This window comes from Mustela putorius, unplaced genomic scaffold (assembly GCF_011764305.1).
Source record: "Mustela putorius furo isolate JIRA1106 unplaced genomic scaffold, ASM1176430v1.1 tig00000580_pilon_pilon_pilon, whole genome shotgun sequence".
NCBI classification, from domain to species: domain Eukaryota; kingdom Metazoa; phylum Chordata; class Mammalia; order Carnivora; family Mustelidae; genus Mustela; species Mustela putorius.
Window position 1 is genome coordinate 16,315,805 of NW_025421423.1, and position 23,030 is coordinate 16,338,834.

At 53.1% G+C, this 23,030-nt stretch overlaps 1 protein-coding gene across 8 annotated transcripts in view; it reads left to right on the forward strand.

Moving 5' to 3' along the window:
• The window catches only part of RGS3 (regulator of G protein signaling 3), a 117,059-nt gene that overhangs the window by 75,318 nt on the left and 18,711 nt on the right, over positions 1 to 23,030 (forward strand). For 2 of the 8 annotated variants that reach the window (XM_045081744.1, XM_045081745.1), the window contains one exon: positions 10,281 to 10,304. The exons of 4 other annotated variants lie outside the window; for them this stretch is intronic. In XM_045081744.1, coding sequence (XP_044937679.1) covers positions 10,281 to 10,304 — 24 coding nt within the window. 2 more of the 8 variants (XM_004747859.3, XM_045081747.1) reach the window with 2 other exon arrangements.

The window sequence follows — 23,030 nt, forward strand, 5'->3', positions numbered from 1 at the left end:
CCCAGAGCCATGACCTCTGCCAGTGGGCCTTCTAACGCCACGCCTTCCCTTTGCTGGTGTCCCCACCCTTGCTAACTTGTTCTTCTGTCGCCTCCTGGACGGTCTGCGGGGACGGCAGACAAGGGCCTACAGGACAGAGGGCCTACTAGCTCAGGACCTTTCTCTGCCCTTCCTCAGGAACAAGGACACCTAGCTAAGGTAGAGGCAGGGGCCTGGGCCCAAACTCAGTTTTGCTTCTCAGTAGCTGTGCAATTAGTGGTAGGTGTCATCTTTGTGTCTACCTGTATGTCTACCACCTACCTAATGTTAGGTGTCATCTGTGTGTCTACCTAGTGGTAGGTAGCATCAGTCAAATGAGATGAGGACCCCTATCTCGCTGGATTCTTGGGAGCACTTGAGGGGATGGGCTGTGTGAAGTCCTGGCATGCAGAAGGTACTCAGTCAGTCATGGTAGCTGTCCTGCACACAGACTTGACTTTCTGAACCCCTCTCCTTGGGGCTTCTACCAATGGAGGCATGGCAGGTGTTGGTTTGTTTCTTAAAGGCAGTTGACTTCTGTCGTGTTGTTACAAAAGCGATTCGTGTTTATTATGATGAAAACATTTAATACAGTTGAAGCAGAAGAAGGAAATGAAGTTCACTTTTAATCCCAATACCCAGAGACAAACATTGTTAACATTTTGGGGTGTATCCTGTGAGGCATTTTTTTATACACATGAGTATCTACTTTGCAAATTGGGGTTACTGGTGCACACAACTTTCTAACTTGTTTCTTTTCTATTCAGCAATGTGTGGTGTATCCATATTTCCATATCAATAAATATTCTTCTACAGCATCATTTTTAGCATTTGGGGAGTATTTCATTGTGTTTATCTAAATGATCTCCAGTAGTTCAACATGTAATTTGTTTCCAATTTTTCTTTTCTTTTCTTTTTTTTTAAAGATTTATTTATTTGAGGGGCGCTTGGGTGGCTCAGTGGGTTAAAGCCTCTGCCTACAGCTCAGGTCATGATCCCAGGGTCCTGGAATCGAACCCCGCATCAGGCTCTCTGCTCAGTGGGGAGCCTGCTTCCTCCTCTCTCTCTCCCTCTCTGCCTACTTGTGATCTCTGTCAAATAAATAAATAAATATTCATAAATAAACATTCAAATAAATTTAAATAGATATTTAAATAGTAGATATTTAAATAGATATTTGTTTATGAATGAATGAATAAATAAATATTTATTTATTTATTTGAGAAAGAGTGAGCACAAATGGGAGGAGGGGCAGAGGGAGAGGGAGAGAAAATCTCAAGCAGACTCCCCGATGAGCAGGGAGCCCAACGGAGGCTTGACCTCATGATCCATGAGATCATGACCTGAGCTAAAACCAAGAGCCTGGAGCCCAACCAACTGAGCCACCCAAGCACCCCTCCAACTTTTCATTGTTACAAAACCCCGAGATAAAAATACTTATAGGCATATCTTGGTATCCCCTGGCATCATCCAGTATACATGTTCGACCCTCCACCAATATTTGTTAAATGAATTTTATGAGAATAAATTCCAGGTAGTAGAATTCCAAGCCAGAAAGTATATATTTGTAAAAAAGCTTCTTGATAACTATTTCTAAATGACTCCCTAGAATGGCTGTACAGATTTATGATCTGTACTTGAAATATTTTATTTATTTACTTTATTTGGTGAGGGGGGGGGAGAGTGAGAGAGAGTGCAGGAGCAGAGGGGAGGGGCAAAGGGAGAGGGAGAGAATCTCAGGCAGACTCTGGGCTGAGTGTGGAGCCCAATGAAAGGCTTGATCTCAAGACCCTGAGGTCATGACCTGAGCCAAAACCAAGAGGTGGACACTTAAGTGACTGAGCCATTCAGGCGCCCCAGGACTTTCCCTTTTTAGCACAGAAAGTCCTGCTTGTTGAGAAACCCCTTTTGTCCCAAGCAAACTGAGAGTCTGGGTGAGAGAATGCCCATTTCCTGGCACCCTCACCAACACTGCATTGTTACTCTTCAATGGGGGTTAATGCCTTTGATTTCTAGAGATGTTGAATATTTGTTTATATGCCTTTAGTCACTTGCATTGCCTCTTTTTTGAGTCCTTTCGCACATTTAAAAAATTGGGCTGCTTACAGTTTATTAGCTGACCAGAGCTCTCTATATAATAAAGATATTCGTGTTTTTATTATTCTTTAAAACTGTAGTTGTTTCCAATTGATAGGCAGTCAGTCATGTCTATAAATTGTTTTGGTAGCATCTTTTTTTTTTTTTGAGATTTTATTTATTTATTTGACAGAGCAAGAGACAACAAGAGAGGGAACATATGCAGGGGGAGTGGGGGAGGGAGAAGCAGGTTTCCCACCAAGCAGGGACCCCAACTCAGGGCTTGATCCTAGGGCCCTGGCTGGGATCATGACCCAAGCCAAAGGCAGATGCCCAGTAACTGAGCCACCCAGGTGCCCCTAAGTAGCCTCTTTTCGAGATATTATTTATATGTCATAGAATTCATTCATTCATTGTGTTTCTTTGGTGTATCCCCCAGACTTTTGCAACAATCACCTCAATCAATATTAGAATCTCCAGAAGAAAGCGGACCCTGCAGCTGTCAGCCCCCACCTCCTCCAACCCAAGGCAACCACTGAGACACTTTCTTGTCTGTATAGACTTGCCTCTTCTGGACTGTTCATATATATAAGTGGAATCCTGTAATATTTGGGGTTTGGTGGCCGGCTTCTTTCACTTCGTGTCATATTTCCAGGGTTCATCCAAAGCACGTGACTGTGCTTTGTTTCTCTGTACGGCTGTCTAATATTTCATGGAAGGGTGGATCCAGGGCTACGCCGCATTTCATTTTCCTGGTTATCCATTGATGAATGTTTGAATTGTTTCTGCCTTGCGGCTGCTGTAGATAAGGCTGCTGTAAATGCTTGTGTGCAGGTTTTTGTGCAGACATATGTATCCACTTCTCGGCAATATGTGCCTCCCCCAGGTCAAATGGCAACTTTATGTGTAACTTTTGGAGGACCCGCTAGACTGTTTTCCAGAGGGACTGCATGATTTCTCCTCCCCACCATCAGTGTATGAGGGTTCTACTTTCCCCACAGTCTCTCGGATAACACTTGTTATTTTACCATTTTTAAAAACGATAACCATCCTCCTGGGTCTGAAGTCGTATCTTGCTGTGGTTTTGAATTGCATTTTTCTGATGACTAATATAGCTATAAATTTTTAATTGTTTTTGCCTTTGGGGTTGTGGTATTCACCACAGGATTATATAATATTCACCCTCCCACCTTGAACTGTATGGTTTATTTTTCAAGTTTTACCCCCCTCCTCATTAACTGTCTATTCCTACAGCAGGTTGAGACTTAATAATTTTAGCTTTATGGTAGGTGGCTGTAGTCATCCCAAGGCTGCCCTCCCAATATTCCGCAAAATTTCCTCTGGAATGCTGTACCCTGATTCTAGTCTGCCAGAGTTTTACTCTTACCTTTTCCATAGACATATTTCCGTATTGGTCATGAGACCAGATCTAGAATAGTTTGTCCTCACCTTCTCCTACCCACAATGAATGTGTCAGCTGACCCATACTTCTCCTTGCTTTCCTCTGCGCCTCCCAGGGATGGTTGAAATCATCTGGAATTTTAGTTTCTGATTATTATCATTTTTAGACTATCCGTCCTGTTTTAAGTGTCATTTATTTAAGCTGCATTCAGCTCCTCAATATGCTATCAGTAGTTCAGTGCATGTATGTTTCCGGATTCATTGCTCGCCCGTCTCTTGGATACCACACCATCTCGTTCTTGACTCCTTGGCTTGGACTTATTCTTTTTTTTCTGGAGAGCTCTCTTGAGTAATTTTTCCATAAAGCGTCTATGGGTGGCATAATTTCTTAGCCTTTCAAAGTCTGAAAATATTTGCCGTCATGTTTGAGTCATCATTTTCCGACGTTGAGAATTCTAGGCTAGCAATCCTTCTTCTCCAGATACTTGAGGGAGATGCTCTGTCATCCCAGCATTTATGCTGTAAGAAGCACAGTTCTCAGTTGATTCTCTAAAGTTTCTTTATGGAAACAAGCAGCATTTCTCTTTCTAGTCTTTGGAATTTGGAAATATCACCAGATCATTACTGAGCTCTTTGCTCTCTATGGGTAGTTTTTCCTGGTACTAAGCGGGCAAGCTCTTTCAGCTTATGTTGGCTCCAGCAAGCAGGTGAATGGTGGTGCCCATTCTCGAAGGCAGAAACAGTAAAGAGGGACCAGTTTGGGTGACAGGGTCATGAATCCCACTGCAGTATAGGTATTGTGATGGGAAGACTAGTTGGTAGTTTCTCATGGAAACAAGAACATTTAGAGCAGGGCATCTTAAACCACCCATGGTGAAGGGCCTTATGCTTTTATAAAACTCACACTGCATGTGATTTCCCCTGCTGGTTTGCGAACACTCAAACCGGCCTTGTACCCAATCCATATTCAGTAACACCAGTACACCGATCTCGGGCTCGCGTACCACATCAATGTCAAGTGGCTACAAACGTTTCTTTTTTTTTCTTTCTTTTTTTTTTAATATTTTATTTATTTATTTGACAGAGGGAGAGAGAGAGATCACAAGCAGGCAAAGAAGCAGGCAGAGAGAGGGGGAAGCAGGCTCCCTGCCCAGCAGAGAGCCCAACGCAGGGCTCGATCCCAGGACCCTGGGATCATGACCTGAGCTGAAGGCAGGGGCTCAACCCACTGAGCCACCCAGGTGCCCCGCTACAAACGTTTCTAAACACTTGATTTTGCTGCTCATCCAACAAGAAGTTCGTGGATCAGTACAGTTCTGTAGACCATGCTGAGTAACACTGACCTCGTCAAACCCTGGTGCCCATTTTAGAAACACGGAAGCTGAGACCCAGAGAGGGGACTGGCCTTGCCCTAGATCTCACAGACGACCGCAGCAAAATCAGCATCTTAGACTGGTCTTTCCTCTGCTGACCCTCTCTTGTGGTGGCCTGGGCCCAAGTCCAGCAGGCCAAGCAGCAAGTAGACTCAGGAGGCCCTGTATCTAGCAGCCAAGGTCACGGGGCTGGCCTCCATGTATCTGAGTTGGTGGGTCTGTGCTGAAAGCTGGCCAAGAACTTGGGAAGTCAGGACCCAGTCTGACCCTGAAGCTGGCACAAGCATAGTGGGTTGGGGATTGCTCCCAAAGTCTGAAATGCTAGGCCAGCATGTGGCCAGTTAGACTGCAGCCGGAAAGGGAGACGGTCTCAGCCCTTGGCCCCCCTGTACCTCTGCAGCTGCCTGAGGTCAGACTGATGTCACTGAGGTGGCAGCGGTGTGTGCCCGGGTTGTGGGCAGAAGCCAGCCAGGGGCAGTTCGCAGGGACAGCTCTGCAAGTGAACATTTGATCTTCTGGATTTCACTGCCCGTGGGCTTTTCCTCATTGTGCTTGGGAGATCTAGTTCCCGGGAGCAGACTGGGACTCGGCCTGGCTGCCTGAAGTTGCTGAGGAGAGAATCGCTTCTCAGCTTTTTGGCTAAGATTAAGTATAGTATCTGAAGTTGCTGAAGAAGGGGAAGATGCAAGAGGACAAGTGCTTAGGGAGCAGGAGCGGGGGGCAGAGCATCCAGGGGAAGAGCATAGGCCATGGGGCCATTTTACAGATGAGGCAACTGAGACTCCGAGACATTAAAATGACTTGCCCAAGGTAACTCACACTTTGAGTTTTTATTTTTTATTTTTTTTATTCCAAAGCCTGTGCTCTTTCTAAATTCCACTGACTGAATTCCACAGAATTCCTCTAGTGAGAGAGCCTGGAAGGGCCTAGGACTGGCCAATGAAAGCAAGGGAGCAGGGCTGGACCCACTGGATACCCCTCTCTCGCCTCGTTTTAGGGATGGAAGAGAGACCAGTAAGGGGGAAGGGACGCCAGAGCCTCCCATGGACTGGAACTTGAGGATACCTGCTGTGTCCCGTCCCCCCACACCACTTGTACACCGTGCCCCAAGAACAAGGCTAGTGCCACCAGGAAGAGCCAGGTACATGCCCTTAGCAAGCAGTGGAAGAGCAGGTCTCCTACCCTGGCATTAGGGTCATGGAAACCAGAACATGGCAGGACAGCCCCTGCCTGTGGTGTCCGTGCCAAGGTCAGATCTCAGGAGTGGGCTACTTCCACGTCTTCCTGTGTCCATAGCTGTGTCCTCAGCTCTGAGCACAGGCTCCAGCACATGTAGTGATTCAGTGTTATTGAAGTAACAAATAAATCTGTCTTGACTGACTCTTCTGTGGAGAGGCCCTTCCTGAATGGAGTCTGCAGACCTCTAAACCAGGGATGTGAGACCCAGTGAGTAAAGACCCAGAAATTCCTAAGTGTCTTAGCAGATTTAAAGCTTGGGCTGGGGTGGGTATGTGCAGATCATTCTAGTCTCCTAAACCCAGGCTCATCATACTCTTCTATAGAAGGTTGGAGCAGGGGCTGGGCTTTGGAGAAGGTTGGGAGAAGCATTCCTGGGCTCAGGTTTTCACTGCCCTGCCACCCAAGCACAGGCCTGGCTCTTTCATCCTCCAGGGAGAATGTTCCAGGGAGAAGAAAAGCCCGAGCAGCTGCTGGTGGGGACTGCAGTGGTCTCAGCCTGTCACAGGCTCTGGGATTCCTGAGACCACGCCTCTCTCTGGCTTGTGCCCAGTTTCTGCCCTAGCAGCATCAACCTCCTCCCCAACCTGGGACAAAATCCCAGTGGACTTAGGATCAGAAGGCAGGACGGGGAAACTTACTAAGTATTAGCCTTTGGCAAGTACCCCCCTTTCCTTGAGGGCATTGCCAGCATGTGACCTTCTTCAGGTAGAGTGTGCAGGAGGAAGGATGGTGAGTGTGTTCCCGTGTGCGCGGGGCTCGTGATGGGGGCTTGGGAGCACCGGGGTGGGCAGTAAGGGAGAGTGGCGGATACGTTACCATGAAATGGTATGTCCAGTTGCCTGGGCTAGCTCCCGCTGCTGCCGAATCTCTCTAGGGGCCTCTCTGGAGCCTTGGGCTCTGGCTGGGGGTGCTGCCCCCCAGAAATGGGAGGTGTGTACAGACTAGTTCCCTGCTGACCCTCGCTGGTCCCAGCCCTGGGAGCTGCTGGCGTGACTGGACCACAGAGCCAGCCAGCTTCCCAGGCTAGCAGGCAGCGGGGGTGAGGGTGGGGGGGGCGGGGTGCGTCTGATACACGGGCTGCCTTGCGTAGTGGTGCAGGGCACAGTGGAGAGTGGACTGGCCTTGACCCATAGCTCTGCCCTTACCAGTACGTGACCTTGACAATGTTTCATCATCTTTCTGCCTCTGTTTACTCATTTATAAAGTGGGGACATTAGACATATCTGATGGGGCTGTGAAGGTTTCATGAGTCAACGACTGGGAAGTGCTTTGACCAGTGCTGGGGCATAGGAAGTGTCAAATAAATGTGTATCGAGTGAATTAGGTAGATTGGTAAATACGGCCCAGGCCTTGAGTGCCCAGTGCCGATCCCTGTGGCCAGTGGGCCATCTAGATCTCACTGTCCTCTGATCCCAGCTCCCCCTTGCTGAACAGTGTTACCATTTATGTAGGTCCGAGGAACACTGGGGTGTAGTGGAAGGAGCTCTAGACTGGGAGTGAGCAAATCCTGGGTCCCAGCCCTGCTACTCAGTTGCTCTGTGTCCTTGGGAAAGTCACTTTCTCTCTCTGGGCCTCAGATTCACTCTCTATAAATGGGAGACAGCGGTGAGAGATCTCCAAGGGCCCTTTTGGCTTAGATAGTCTGAGTGTCCGTGACTCCCCCTCCTGCCCCAGTACACTGGGAGACCCACCTGCTTTGCTGATTTGCATCTGGAGCTATGGAGAGGCAGAGGGGAGCTGCGTGGGCTCCTCCAGGCACGAAGTGTTCTCCTGACCTGGCCTGGCAGGCTCCTGGCCCTCAGGGTGCTGAACTGCTGGGCCCTTTTGCTCTTTATCCTTGTGCTCCAGAGCAATGATGAATGCCTTCTGGATCTGTTCTGGATCCCGCCCCACGGACTGGCAGAGCTGCTCTGCCCATCGTGGCACAGTGTCTAATTACAGACTCGCTATTCTGGCTGTGTGGCTGATGTCTGTCTCCCTCAGGAACTTTGTGAGTACAGAGCCCAGGTCTGTCCATTCTCTTCCACATCTCGAGGGCCCAGCACAGAGCCTGGCATGTAGTTGGCACTCTAGAACCATTTGTTGATGGAGAGGTGAAGACCCAGTTGAAACTTAGGGCTTCCTCTCATGTCAAGAAACCCTCCATTCAGGCTCTCCACCCTAAGCAATCTTATCCCAAGCAACAGAAATTCCATCCCAGGAACCAGTCAGCCCTACTAGAAATCGGTCAGCCCCATTAGAACTGGACTGTCTTGAGACTCATCTTCTTAGTTTCTTTCTTTCTTTCTTTTTTAAAGATTTTATTTATTTATTTGTCAGAGAGATAGAGTACAGGTAGGCACAGTGGCAGGCAGAGGCAGAGGGAGAAGCAGGCTCCCTGCAGAGCAAAGAGCCCGATGTGGGGCTCCATCCCAGGACGCTGGGATCATGACCTGAGCCAAAGGCGGCTGCTTAACCAACTGAGCCACCCAGGCGCCCCAGCATCTTCTTAGTTTCCCAGGATAATATGGACCCTGCTTCCCAGGAGCCTGCAGGATGACAGTCAGGGGCAGGGAGATGGGCAGCGAGAGACATTCAGAGAGACATTCAGAGACAGTGAGACTGACACAGGAAGACCAAGACGTGGAGGAAAGCGCTTCAGCCCAGGGTGGGGTGAGGTGGGAAAGGGCTCAGGGGCTCCTTTGGCCCATCACTTCCCCCGTGTGACATCCCGGGGCGCCCGCTGCTCTGGTAGTAAGCAGTTTGGGGCTGGAGCTGCTGTTGGATGGGCACCCCAGCTTGGGCCCCAGGCACAACCGAGGCTGCCTTTGTTGATCAGACAACCAACTGCAGCAACCATAGCCACAACGTCAGACAGCTTGGCGCTGGCAAAGCAGCCTCTGGGGTTGGGGGGAGGCTATGCTGGAGTGAGGAGTGGCCACCCTGCTGTTAGCCCAACTGGTCTTCAGTCCTGGCTTCACAGCCAGCTAGCTGTGTGACACAACCATTCTGTACCTGAGATTCTCCATCTGTGAATAGGGCCCCTGCCTCACAAAGTGCTGGTGGGGATACAGTGACTTTACGAAGGGCAGGTTCTGGGAGTAATGCCTGGCATGGGATCCCTGAACAAGAGTTGTCAGCCCCATTTTGCAGATGAGGAAACCCAGGCTCAGAGGTAGGCAGGGACTTGATCAGGAGTGCCCAGCCACCCAGTGCTGGAGCTGGAACTGGAACTGGGGGCTCTTGCCTCAGAGTCCAGGACTCTTTCTTCTGCCCCTCCCACCCCCCCACTGTCCCTCAGTAGGGATGTCTCTTTCACTTGCGGCCCTAACCCTTGAGCTGTTGTAATGTGCTTCTCCCAGCCATCATATTGTGGGGGAGGAAGCCCCGTGCTCTCTGCCTATCTGATTCACCGGAGTTTGACACACACAAGTGCTAAGCTCCGGCAACACTGGATGGTGCTGCTATGCCACTCCCCCATCCCGAGGCGGTGACATTCTCAGAGTCAGTGGCTTCTGGGCTGCAGGACCCTGGGTTAAATCGCAGCCGCCCACAGGGATGTGAGCAGCGTGGGGTTGGGGTGTGACGGGAAGCCTGGGCGGGTGATTGGCTCCATCCTGCCCAGAGCAGAAGCCAGTGGCTTTGCACTGCCCCAGCCTGGGTGGGGAGCCCTCAGCATGCCTATGGGGTACATGGCTCGGGGATCCCAGCGCCAGGGGCTGCCACTGTCAGCGATGGCTGCCTCTCCCTCCAGAGCGGCTCTTGAGGGGCCGGGCCAGGCCCCGGGGACCGGGCACGGGGGAGCCAGGACCTGTGCATGCATGCGTGTGAGTGTGAGCCTGTAACGGAGCAGCCGGGGCTCCTTGCCGGCGGAAGGACTGAGGACTGGTTGCTGGAGGAGGGGGACGCTTCCTGAGACATCGTGCTCTCCCCCTCCTCCTCCTCCTCCAATGAAAGTGACTTGGGAAATCAGAGTTTTCTTTGATGGAAGAAAGAAATCCAGAGCAGCAGCGCGGTGGCCGGCTGGACAGGGTGTGTATTTGGAAAGGAGGAAGAGGAGGAGGAGGAAGAGGAGGAGGGCAAAGAGGAGGAGGAGGAGGAAGAGGAGGAGGGGCGAGTGATGCAAGGGTTTTGAAAACGCTACCTAGATGTGGGAGGTGGAACCTGGTCATTTGGTTCTGCTTTTCCCAGCAGGTATCGCTCCCCTGGGGAACTTGGGTAAGTCCATAAATAGCTCTGCTGACACAAAGAAGCTCTGTCTGGGGACGGCGGCCGCTTGACACGGGCGGCCAGGAGCTGCCACAGCCACGGCCGCCCTCCCGCCTGCGGGAGGAGCCCGGTGGAGACCGGGCTGGCGGGCTGGCTGGCGGGAGCGGCCGGGAGTCTGCTGGGTCCCTGCTGGAGTGTGCTGGGTAGGTGCCTTGGTGACGGGGTGGGTGTGTGGTAGGCGGGGGTGGGGGGGGCTCTTGTCCAGGCCACCCCATGCCCCTGTTCCTATTGTTTCTTCCCCAGGGCAGCCATTGATAGGCACGTTGCAACTAAATCGTGTGTGTTACGCTGAGATAGCTGTTGTGTGTGTATCTGTCTGTCGGTCGATCTTTCTCCGGGTGGGGACCCACAGGGCCAGGGGCATGCTATCACTGTGTGCTGCTTTCCACTTCTAGGCTGGTCAGCAGGTTTTTCTTTCTGGGAGAAAGGAATGTTTAGTGACCACGAGTTGGGACATTGCATGGGGAGGGCGTGCTCCGCCAGCTATGCTGGTGATCATGTCAGGGATGCTGACTCTACTCCAGACACCGGGGCGGCTGCTCTCTCGCCTAGTTCCGGGTCAGGCAAGGAGGTGGTCTGGGGTGGGGGTGGGGTGGGGGGTGGGGAGGCGGGTCTTAGCCAGCAGGGGTGGGGGAGGGCAGGGGGAGTGTTTGCCTCTGATTCCAGAGACTTCTGCTGAAATGTCCACAGGAAGCACAGGCAGGAGTGCTCTGCCCCCTGAGCCCTTTGAGAAGCATCCTGCACCTGCTCCCTTGGCTCTAGATGAGAACTGTAGCGGGGCGGGGAGGGGGTGAATGTTAGGGACTTGCTCACCCCACAGAGCTAACCACAGTGAGGGCTTAGAAGCCAATTTTTTTTTTCGACTTGGAAGCCCCACATTTCTACTCTTGTCCTGAAATGTCTTGGGAAGACCCTTGGCGCCCTGGGACATCTGCGTCATGGAAGAGCCATGGTCCAGGTTGGGAAGGGACTGTGTCCACACAGCAGGTGTTTGTCCAGGACCAGGATGGAGGACTTCTGCTTCCTGGAGCAGTGAGGACAGGGTACATGGGTGCCGTTACCTTACCTGAGTCTCATAGTTCAACTCTGAATCTGGCACTCCTGGCTTGAGATGCCTAGTGGAGCCCAGAGCCACCAGGCCCCTCACTGAAAACTTTGCACACCCTGCTGCTCTCAGGCCCATGGCTGGGGGCTACTGTCGGGCTCCTCTGTCCAGGTGGCTCAAGTGGGTGTATCTCTCAGAAGGAAGGAGCTGCAGTGCCTGCGGATCCCAGCCAGGGCCCTGAGGCCATAGTCAGAGTTTCCACCAGGGCCCCTTGAGTCCTCCGTGGCCAGCCAAGGGCACCTCCCTTCTTCCCCAGCCCTAGCATGTGGCATGGCTTAGCCCAGGGCGGGCCCTTCAGGGAGCCAAGTTCCACTGCAGGGCTTGCAAAGGCCCAGCCTGGCATCTAAAACAGCCAGGGAGATGGTGAAGATGGAGGCGGCTGAGGCGAGGGACCTTCCCCACCCCCACCCCACCGTTGGGAAGTCTCCAGGGCCTTGAACCATCCAACATCCTTGATGGGACTGCTGATTCTAGTACTTGGTATCAGGGCCACCACCCCCTCACCCCACCCCCAGCTTGCTTGCCTTTGCACAGGTTCCCACTGCCCAGAAAACCCATTTCTTCTCTTCAGGTCTTAATGCTAGAGAGCCCAAACTTCTACAGCTAGAGCAAATATGGCCATGGGGACCTGTCTGTCCTCTGGTGGTGGCACCCAGGGTGGTTCCTTGATATCTTATTTACATGGGATCTGGGCCTTATTCATCTCTGGGTCTCCAGGGTCTAGCCTGGAACCCAGCCCATGGTGGGAAAGGGCCAGGATGGGCTTTCCTAAAGGATAAGCCCTGATGTCCCAGTCAACTCTTTCTGTCTGTCTCCTAGCTCTCTGTGGTTTCTACCACAGTGGTTTCTACCAACTCGCGGGCCTAGGGAGGAGACTCTTTGGAGGAGCCCTAGTTTCTGTGTGGGCCTGAGAGGCTATTTTGCTCCCATAGGGCCAAGTGGTTGGGGGTGGGGGGGGATTTGACAGGAGGTGAAACAAGGAGAAAGTTAGCTTCAGCCTGTCTGAGGTCACAGGGGAGCCTACTCAGGGTCATGCTGGGCTGGGTGGTGTTCACACCAACATCGAGATGGAAGGGGCAGCTCCGGCTGCTTCGAATGCAATGTTCCTGGTCCTTTGCACGGACTACAGTGGCTTGGAACCCATCTTTGGCCCCCTTGGGATGCTGCCAACCATGGAGGAGGATCCGGGGTTTTGTGTGGGACTGATTCTCAGGAGGGAGTACCTTTGCCCAGCTGGGCTCCTGGGGGCCCTTAGAGCTTCTTCCCATTTACTAACCCAAGGGCCTGGAGAGGGCTGAGTCCATTTGCCTTCTGGACAGATAGGGGACTAAGGCCTGAAAGGAAGGACTTGCCTGAGGGAACATTCAACAGCCAAGTGGGGACGAGAACCCAGGTCTCCAATTTCCATCCCAAAGTCCTCTCTATCACACCAACTAGATGACTCAAAGCACCTAGCTTTCATATTGATGTTCCCTCTTTTTTGTGCTCCCCAGTGACACATTACTTTCTAGAACCCCCTGGCTTGCCAGCTAGAGCCTGACTCTCCTCTGAAAATCTGTAGGGAAAGCCCTTGCTTGGTCAACGGCTTACAGGCATTTTTGGTCAGAGGCTTTCTCCTGTAAGCTGGAGCCCAGGCCAGGGCTGGGAGCTTTGTTGTTTGCAGAGCCAGGCCGTTTCCACGATGTCATTGCCCAGGGAAAACCGTCATTCCTCCCAGGGATAAACAAGGCTGCTTACGGCTCAGCCCTCTAAGCCCAGAGAGGCTGGAGCCACTCACAGCAGGCCAGCCAGGCTCAGCCCCCAGGGAGCTGCCACCTTCCCCTGCACAGCCAGCTGCGCCCAGGCATCTGGGGTGGGGGTGGGGGTGGGTCGGGATTGGGGACAGGGATGCTGCGCATATGACCTGCTGGGGAGATCAGAGTCTCCAGGCACAGAGGGGGGGCGGCGGTGGTGGTGGTGGGGGGGGTTGTCCCAGGATTCCTTCTTGCTCTGGCAGTGGGTCTCTGTCATCACTCCAGATGTATGGATAGCTGCCAGGTGTGCTCTCTGTTCCAGGTGGCCTGGGGCTTGTCCCCTTTCCCTGCCTGCCATGGGCCAGCCTGCTCGCACCTGGTACCACTCAGGCTGCTGCCGGAGAACTGTCAGTGGCTCCCAACTTAGAAAGGCAGGGGGTGTAATAAGTTCCTTGGAACCCTGGGCTTGCTTTTCCCCATGTAGCCAGGGCTTTCTATGGTGTCCTCGGTTACCTTTTGGTAGGGTTAGCCTCAGGCTACTAGCAGGACCAGGCATTCAGGGCAAGGTGGCAGAGGGTCGGGGGAGAGAAGAAGCTGGGCAGGGTTTCTGGGAGCCAAGTGGCTGGCCATAATCTTGGACAAAGGCTAGGGGCAGCCGGGGGAGGGCCATGGAATGGGAGGGAGTGTGGCCCTGCAGCTCCTTAGGTCAGGGGTCGAAAGTGATGCCCATCCTGGACACGGAAAGCTTCACTGCTCAGACCTTGATTGACGGAGTTCCCAGTTGATCTCAATAGCGGCTCTGAACTTGCCCTCTCTGCCTCCCTCCCTTCCTTCCAAAGGCCTTAAATATCGGCTGTGCACCACGCACTGGCCGAGGACTGGAGGTGTAGGAATAAAGGGCCTGGGGCTAAAGATGGGCACGTGGTGAAGGGGTAACAGCACAGCTCTGATGGGGAGACTCAGGGAGGGGGAACCCTGGGGAAGCTTCTAACCCAGCCTGGGAGCCTCAGCGGAGCTTCCTGCAGGAGGTGAGGTGGAGTCTGGATGCATGGGTGCTTAGCCGTGGAAGGAGCAGGTCTCCATCCCTCCCCGTCTCCACCCCCCCACCCCTGTCTGCCCACCCTTCCATAGCGTGGACGTGATTCCTGCCCCACTGGAGAAATCACCTGTGTGTGTCCAGGCGCTGTTCTAATCCCAGGGGAGGTTTCCTAGTGTGTGTTGTGTAGGGGTGTGGGCTCTGGACTGGAGCTTGACAGCTGGGCACCCTTGGGCAAGACACTGACGCTCCCCTTGCCTCCATCTCTTCAGGCAGCGGGCCCGGCCTCATTGGGTTAAAGGAGAGGATGTGTGTGCATGGGAGCTTCCTGGGCACTGAGGCTGACTCAAGGCAGCCGCTGAGGGCCGCTAGCACCTTACCTCCCGGCAGCTATTATTGAACGAGGTGATCTGGGCAAACAAGGCGCTTGGCACAGGGTCTGACGTAGAGCTGGCTTTCCAGGAGGAGGTGCCGCGGCTTCTTGGCAGGGGGTGGGGATGGTGGGGGGTGGGGTGGGAGTTGGCACATGCTTCTGAGATGTGCACCGAGAGGAGACGGCGGGGGATGGGGGCTCATGGTGGAAGGAGGGAAGGGGGGGTGGACCCTGAGATGAGGGCTTTTGTTTGTCTTTTAAATAAACTTCAGTTGAAATGCAACATCCTTAGAGAAAGATTAGAACTATCCAGCTGATGAGTTTTCACAAAGTGAACAAACTCCGTGGGTCAAGAAATAGAACATTCTTGGGGCGCCTGGGTGGCTCAGTTGGTTAAGCCGCTGCCTTTGGCTCAGGTCATGATCCCAGGGTCCTGGGATTGAGGCCCGCATCAGGCTCCTTTCTCAGCGGGGAAACTGCTTCTCCCTCTGCCTGCTCCTCCCTCCTACCCCCCTGGCATGTGCTCTCTCTCTCTCAAATAAATAAGTAAAATCTTATAAAAAAAAAAAAAAGGAAAGAAAGAAATAGAGCATTCGAGTACCCCAGAAATACCCCACACTCCCTTTTAGTCACCATCGCCCTAAAGGTGACCCCTATCTTGGCTTATCTCATTGATCAGCCTTGCCTGATTTTGAACTTGGCTTCCCCGGAATCACTGAGCATGTGCTCCTTCACACTGACTTCTCTAGGTCCACAGATAGATGAGGAGAATGGTCAGCATTCCTGTACGAAGCTTTCTTTTGTTCGTTCTCACTGTTGCATTTCGCTGTGTGAATATCCTGCAACTTATCCATTCTACCGTGGAACCTTTGTGTTATTGCCAGTTGGAGGTTATCATGAAGAGCACTGCTGTGAATGGACCCATAGATGTCTTTCGATGCACCGTACATACTTTTCCGTTGGGTAAATACGTAAGGTTTACAATTGCTGAGTCATAAAGCGGTATATAATTAGCTTTAGCAGATAGTGTCATATAATCTTCCAAAGTGCGACACCAGTGTGCCGTCTGCAAGCTTTGTACGAGAGCTTCTGTTACTCCACATCCTCACCCACGTTATTGGTATTAGATGTTATGATAACTAAATGTGCATTTAATTTGCATTTCCTGGGTGACTAATGAGTCTCAGGACTTTTCCCCGTGTTGATTGGCCACCTCTTAGTGAATCGCCTCTTCAAGCATTTCCCCTCTCAGCTTTCTCCTGGGTTGTCTGTCTTTTTCTTACTGGTTTGTGGGAGCTTAAAAAATATTCTGCTTGCGTTTTCACTGTGGGATGTACACATTGCAAAATCTCCTCCCGCTCTGTGTCTTGCCTTTTCATTCTTCTGAGGAGGGTACTCTCTGAAGAAGGCAAGTTCTTAATGCAGCCCAACCTGTCATCTTTTACTCTTCGGAGAGTGTCCACTGAATCCTGGCTTTTTGCCTAGTACAAAGTTGTGGCTATATTCTTTGTTATCTTCCAGAAGTTCCATTGTTTTAATTTTTTTTTTCAAGATTTTATTTATTTATTTGACAGAGATCACAAGTAGGCAGAGAGGCAGGCGGCGGGGGGTGGGGTGGGGGGAAGCAGGCTCCCTGCTGAGCAGAGAACTTGATGCCAGACTCAATCCCAGGACCCTGGGATCATGACCTGAGCCAAAAGCAGAGGCTTTAACCCACTGAGCCACCCAGGCGCCCCCAGAAGTTCCATTGTTTTATGTTTTATATTCTGGTCTCAAACCCACTTGAAATAGATTTTTATGTCTGGTGGATGTAGAGGTCAAGATTCATTTTCTCGGGGTCGTTATCCAATTAACTAAAAAAAAAAATCCCTTCTTTCTGTAAGGGGTCATGGGTCATCGTCTTTGTCAGAAATCAACAGGCAATACACGTGTGGTTGATTTGAATTTGGAAGGATGAGAAGGAGTTTGTCCTACGGACAAGAGAGGGCAGGGTGTTCTAAGTAGAACAGCGAGCAGAGGTTTCAAGGTGCTTGAGAGTAGTGTGTTGGGGAAGCTTCAAACAATTTAGACCAGCTGGAGGGAAGGGAAGAGAAATGGTGTGGTGGGGAGGTCAGCTGGCCAGGGCAGAGCACACAGCATAAGGAGTGGGGACTATCCCAGAGGGAAAGAATGGTTTTCAGGGAGAGAGGAATATAATCAGGTTCTTATGAGGGAGATGAGAGAAAGTCCCATGACAGGAGGAGCCAGGAGGATGGCTTAGAGCAGACTACAAACCCAGACGACCCCAGCCTCAACATCACCCCCTAGCAGAGAGCTTGTCTGCTTCAGGGAGGCAGTGGTAGACGGATCAGCATGCCTGGGGCATTGGAGGTAACCTTCGGCCGCAGGGTGGTGGCTGAGTCCAGTGGACAGATACCCATTCTAGTGTCCTGGGATGGAAGAGCCCCCACCCCCCAGACTCCCAGAACTGTGGGCCCCGACAGAAGGGTATTTTAGGGACTGGGGCACACAGACAAAGGTTGGGGCTCCTGGGAGAGGGGGTGCTTTCTGCTTTTCCTGCCCTGGATGTACCCAGAGAGAGACCTGGCCATACCTTGGGCTGGCTGAGACTCAGAGCTGGGCAGACTCCTCTAGAAGATGCGACCTAGAGAGGGAAGTAATTTGGCCCAGGCCAAGGGAGCCAGGCTGACCCAGCCTAGGGGAAACTGAGCGCAGGCTCTGCTGCCTCTCTAGCCTCTGGGGCCTTTGGTATGGGCCTCAGTTTCTTCCCCTTGAAATGTACAGATAAAAGTGCCCCTGTTTTAGGGCTGTAGTCAGAACGTGCCAAGTGTCATCTCCCAGGGATGCAGGGAGGGACTGATAATGATGACACTGATGATAGTAATAAGTATGATTACAGGAACTAGAAATGTTTCTTGAGCACCTGCTATGTGCCAGGCCGCTTTGTGTGGATTCTCTTCCAACAAGGCTGTGGTGTGTAGGTACTAGCTACTTACATCACTATTTACAGATGAGAAAATGGAACCTAGATCGTAAGCAGCCTGCCCAGAGATAACGGGCACCAAGAGGGGAAGTGGCAGAGGCAGGATTTGAACCTAACTCTGTCTCCAGATCTCAGTTCTTCCCCAGCATTCAGCTTCCCTCCGCCACCTCTGGCTCTGAAGGCGCTTTCTGTTCCCCCAAGCTGTTGCATGGTGTGAAGCTTTCGATTTGGGGTTGGTCCCTGGTACCTGCCGTGAGAGGAAGACAGGTGGTGGAGAGGAGAGGCACCCCAGCGGGCTGAGCACTGCCTCCCGCCCCACTGGGTGGGGGGTGTCACACTAAATCAGCCACAGGGTTAGGAAGTGAGATGCAACCCCAGGTCCGCCTGATTCCAAATCCCGGTCTCATGACCACTGTGCTATTTGTGCCCTTCCCTGGGGTCCTCCTAGCTTGGCAGAGCTTTTCTGTTTGATCAGTCTAGCATAGGACATCACAGAGAAGCCACACACTTCTGGCTCTCCTGCACATGAAGTGGCCCCTGGAGGGAGACAGTCTGGAAAGATCACCAGCTGTAGGGAATCACCACCCCTGTCCCCCGCCAGGTGAGTCGGACACCTGCCCCTCAGTGTCCATCCGTTTGGGCTATGAGCAGGGTCCCCTGTGTCTGGGATGGCTCACTGTGCCTCTCGGCACCTGCCCCAGAGGGGTGCTGGGTGGGGTCTTTTGAAGGAAGGGAGAGACAGGGGTGAGGAAAGGCGGTGAGGGGGCCAGAAAAGAGGCTATGGGGTAGTAGAAAGAGCTGGGCTTTGGAGCTCTGACTGTGGTTTCCATGTGATTCCTCTACTTTCTTGCTTGGTGATCCCGCACGTTGCTGACCCTCTCTGAGTCCCAGTCCCGCTTTCCTTATTTGCCAAATGAGGCCTGTGGTACCGACCATACAGGGCTGCTGGGATTGAGAGAGTGTATGGAGAGCGACTGTCTTGGTGCCTGGTGTCTGGGAGACCCTCAGTTCATGATCCCCCCCGCCCCGTCATTATCACTGTTTTCTGTTTCCATCATCTCTGGCTCCACCTTCCCTATCTCGACAGCATCATGCAGACACAGCTCTTGGGGTGAAGTCCAAATTCCTGAGTGTACCCATGCTTCTGCTTGTGGAACCACCCACACTTCCTTGAATGTTCCATGCTGTCTTTGGCTTTGGCCTGGGTATCCTCTCCCATCCCTGTCCCCCATCCTTGTCCTCCTCCAAGAGCCATCCCCATCTTTCCTGTACTTCCATAGCCCCCTGGGGTGGGGGGAAGTATAGTGGGAGAGTGACATGGGCCCCTCGCCTGCTTCTTTGCCCCATAGACCAGCACCTTCAGGGAAGGGAAGGTGTCTTGCCACTGTTTTTCTTGCACGGGTCCTGGCGCGTGACTGGGGCTCTGTCGGTATTTGCTGAGTAACACTGGGGATTGGTGGGGGGAATAAGTGAGCCAGGGACACAATCCTGATGAACCAGACAGGGCCTGCCCAGGGCCATGAGAGCAGGGCGGGCCAGACATTGGCAGGAGAGCAGAGAGCCCTCTAGCCAGGGCATCCCAGGGAGCACTTAGCTGGGCTCTGGGGGGTAGGGGGGGTGTACTTGAGAGGTGCAGACAATAGGGAAATGAGACAGTGAGTGGATCAGGCAGAGAAAGGGGGTGCCAGGTGGGAAGGGGAATGGTGGCAGAGCCCGCGGGGGGTGGTTCTGAGCAGAGAGCCCACAGCTGGGGCCCGAGAGGCCCTGGGACCTGGCGTTCTCCTTCTGAGGGAGGCTACAGTCGCTGTGGGGACAGGAAGCAGCGGGGACAGTACTGCTCTCCACTTTCACACCTTTCAGAAGAGAAGAGAGCTGAGGTATGGAAGGGGTCTTTGGGTCTTTGGGTTGTGGGGGCTCCCAAACCAGGCTCCCACACACACATTGAAGCAGTGGGGTCTGGGTCCCGAGAGGAGTGGCTTAGCAAGATGGTGATGGTCCCGGAAACTCACACGTTGGGAGCTACTTTTCCTGTCTGGCAAGAAGCTGGGCATCCAGGGTGGTGTTGGGGCACCCCAGTAAGCTCCAAAGGCCAGGCCTGGGTACATAGCCTGGCTTACCCAGGTGGCGGTGCCAAGAGTAGGGAAGCCTCTAAGAGGGGTCTCCTCACTTCCCATTCCTTAAGGATCCTTCTTCCCTGTGTACTGGCTTGGTCCTGACAGTTTCTGAACTGGAAAAGCTACTTCTCTATGCCTCAGTATTGCTTTCAGTCCAGGGGTATGGATGGTATGTTCCCTGCTGTGGGGCTTTGCCCTTCCAAGTCCCTGACAGACCCAGGAGGAGTCATGGGATCTTTTAGGAATAGAGAATTTTCGGTCTACATTCAAATTCCTCCTTCCTTCCTCTCCTGCAGTTGGGCCTCTGTGAATGGGGCACATGAGTGGGTAGCTGCCTCCAGTGAGTTTGCTAGCTCTGCATCTGGGGCCGAGGGGCGGCCGAGGTCCAGCCTCTTCTGCATGGACTCCCCATGAGACGGAGTGCTGTGTGCTGGAACTGGTCCCACACCAGGTTCTGGTTTGCATGCATGGCCTGATTCTTTTGTATGACCTTGGGTACATCACCTTTCTTCTCTGGGCCTCATTCACCCTCTCTGTTAACGGGGGCTGCTCCCCAGAATTATCTGGGGAATCAGAAAAAAGTCAAGACGCCAATTCCCTACTTGTAGGAATCTTATCCAGTAAGGCCTGGAGTTGGGCCCAGATACAGGGTATTTTTAAGATGCTCCACCGGTGATTCTAAAGTGTACCTCTCTTTTGAGAACCAATAGTCTGGATGAGTGCTATTTTTAATGTGCAAATTAGTCTCTTGGAATCTTGGTGAAATGCAGATTCTGACCCAGCAGCTGTGGGTTGAGGGCTAAGATCCTGTATTTCCTGTGGGTTTCCAGGTGCTGCTACTGCTGCTGTCTCAGGGGCCCCATTTTAGGTACAAGATGGCCCTGTGACATTCCCTGGATTGTCCATTCATTCATTCATTCATTCATGCCTCGTCAAACCCTTGAGATGGGGAATGGTGGAAGGCAAAGCCAAAGGGAGAGAGAGCCCAGACTCGCTCAGGGCTATGGAGTTGGAACTTCAACTGGAGGGCACGGGGGAGCCTTGTCAGGGCTTTAGGCCAAGGAGTGACAGAGTCAGATGTGCATAAAAGGCTCCTCTGACATGGCGACCGAAGGAGTTGGGGCTGCCGCTGAGAGGTCCCCACCAGTTCCAGTGGGAGATGACCGTGTCGGCAGGGAGGTGGTGGTAGTGGATGGAGACGGAGGGAGTGGAGAGATTTTTTTTTTTTTTTTTTTGCCCCTAAGTTAATCAACTTTGTTTTTAGAGCAGTTTTAGGGATTGAGAGGAAAGTATATGGAGTTCTCATATATTCCCTGTCCCCTTTCTTGCATCCCTTACCCCAATGGAATGATTCTGAAGATTTTCTAAGGGACAAGCAGGAGGTTTTGGTGACTGGCCAGAGTTGGGGGGGAGGGTGGTGGTGAAGGGACAGTGAGAGAGGATGATACCTGGGTCCCTGGGTTGGGCAGCTGGCGATGGCGTCCTCAAGGGAGTGGATTCATGTTTGGCTTGGGTGCATTGAGCTGGGGGCACTGGCGGGATGTGTAGAGGGCGGTCTCTGTCTCGTGGTCTGGGCTCTAGCCACACAGGTGTCCCCTGATCCATCAGGGTGCTGGCCTCCCTGCCCACCAGCAGACCCAGGGCTCAGTGTCATCGCAGAGTGGCCTTCCCCACCTACCACTGCGTTCCCTCCCGACGCAACTTGCGGTTTTCCTGTCCGTCACCACCGCACTTTGTATCCATTACGTGTTTCTGTGGGTGACGCCGTGGCTCATGTCAGTCCTTCCTCTCTGGCCTCGAAACTCTGCCAGCACAGGGCTTGTGTCTTTTTCATCTCCTGTCATACTCAGCAGAGCCTAGGACAATGGGGGCAGCACTGTCACACGAGTACTTGGTGAACACCTGCCCCTGGGATCTAGACTCAGGAGACAGGTCGGGGCTGGCAGTATGGGCTGGGTGGTGGCCAGGTGGTATGGATGGTGACGGTCACCTGGGGAGGGGATGGGGGCACAAGAGAGTGTGCAGGACTGAGATGGGCGAGGGCCTGGGATGGGTTCCCATCTGTGGGTCAGGAGGCCCTGGACCTGGTGAAACATGGGTCATCAGACGGGTTGGGGGAGATCCAGGGAGGGAGATGTCAAGGTTGGGTTGTCCCATGGTGGCCGTGGCTGCCATTCAGGGGCTTCATGTGCCCACACAGTTCCTGGCTCCCGGGGCACGTCAGCTCCCCCCTCCTCCCACTGTACTGAGGAGCTGTTAGGAATCCTGTGTTGTGGCTGATGGAACTGCTGACTGATGAGGCTCTTCCTGAGATTACCCAGCCGGTGCATGAGGAGGGGGTCGGTCTCCAGGGTGCTCTCCACTGGAAAGTGCCGGCCCCATGCCCCGTGTTCTGTGTCAGACTGTCATGCTGGGGACGGGGTTGGGGGGGCCGGGAGGAGAGCAGCCTGGAGGCTCTGAGCTGGCGGCAGAGGCAGGTGGTGGCTCCAACCTCTGGGGGTCAAGGAATGAGGCTGAGGAGCGGGACTGAGGCCAGGCTGGCGGAAAGAAGCGCAGGCCCGGCCGCTGAGGTTCCTGGAAGCCAGCCTCACACCAGGGACTCAGGAGCCAAGGAGTGGCTCAGGACCCCAGAGCCAAATGCAAAGGAGCCACCCCACCTAAAAAGTCAAGCCCGGAGGTCAGGGATTCTCAGAGCCTCTCCCTCTTTCCAACAGCATTCCAGCTCACAGAGTACTTTCCTGTCCTTTCTCGGACTTGGTCCCCTCAACCCTCTGGAGTGGGGGGGGGTGGCAGTAGGAAGTGTCCTCATCTCGGTCCCATTTCCACGGTGGAGGAGACCAGAAGTGACAGCCTGTCCCACAGCCAGCAGAGGATGGAGTGAGGATTCCAGCAGAGGTCTTCTGGCGTGTCTGTCCGGTGTTCTGGCCGTGAGATCCGAGCTGTGAGGGCCACCCTGAGAGACGAGAGACAACGGTGAACCTCAGTTCATACTCCCCGCCCCCCCGCTGCAGTGCAGGAAGTGGTTTTTGAGGGCCGAAGCAGAGCCCAGCATCTGTGGTGGGTGTGATGAGTCATCTCGGGGTGAGAGCTGCAGGATGACCGGGGTCAGCAGACCTGGCTCCACATTTAGTAGCTGTGTGACATTGGGCAAGTCACTTCCAGCAGCTCATTGCCCATCCCCTCTTCCCCTACACAGGGCAGCAGGGCTCAGGAGCTGCTCTGGGAGTCCCACCTAACCCCCTCCCCAGCCTCTTCTGAGCCCGTGATTGCAGTGGGGGCAGAATTTGATTAGATCCTTCGCAGCAGCTCCATAGAGAAGGCCTGGCTCATT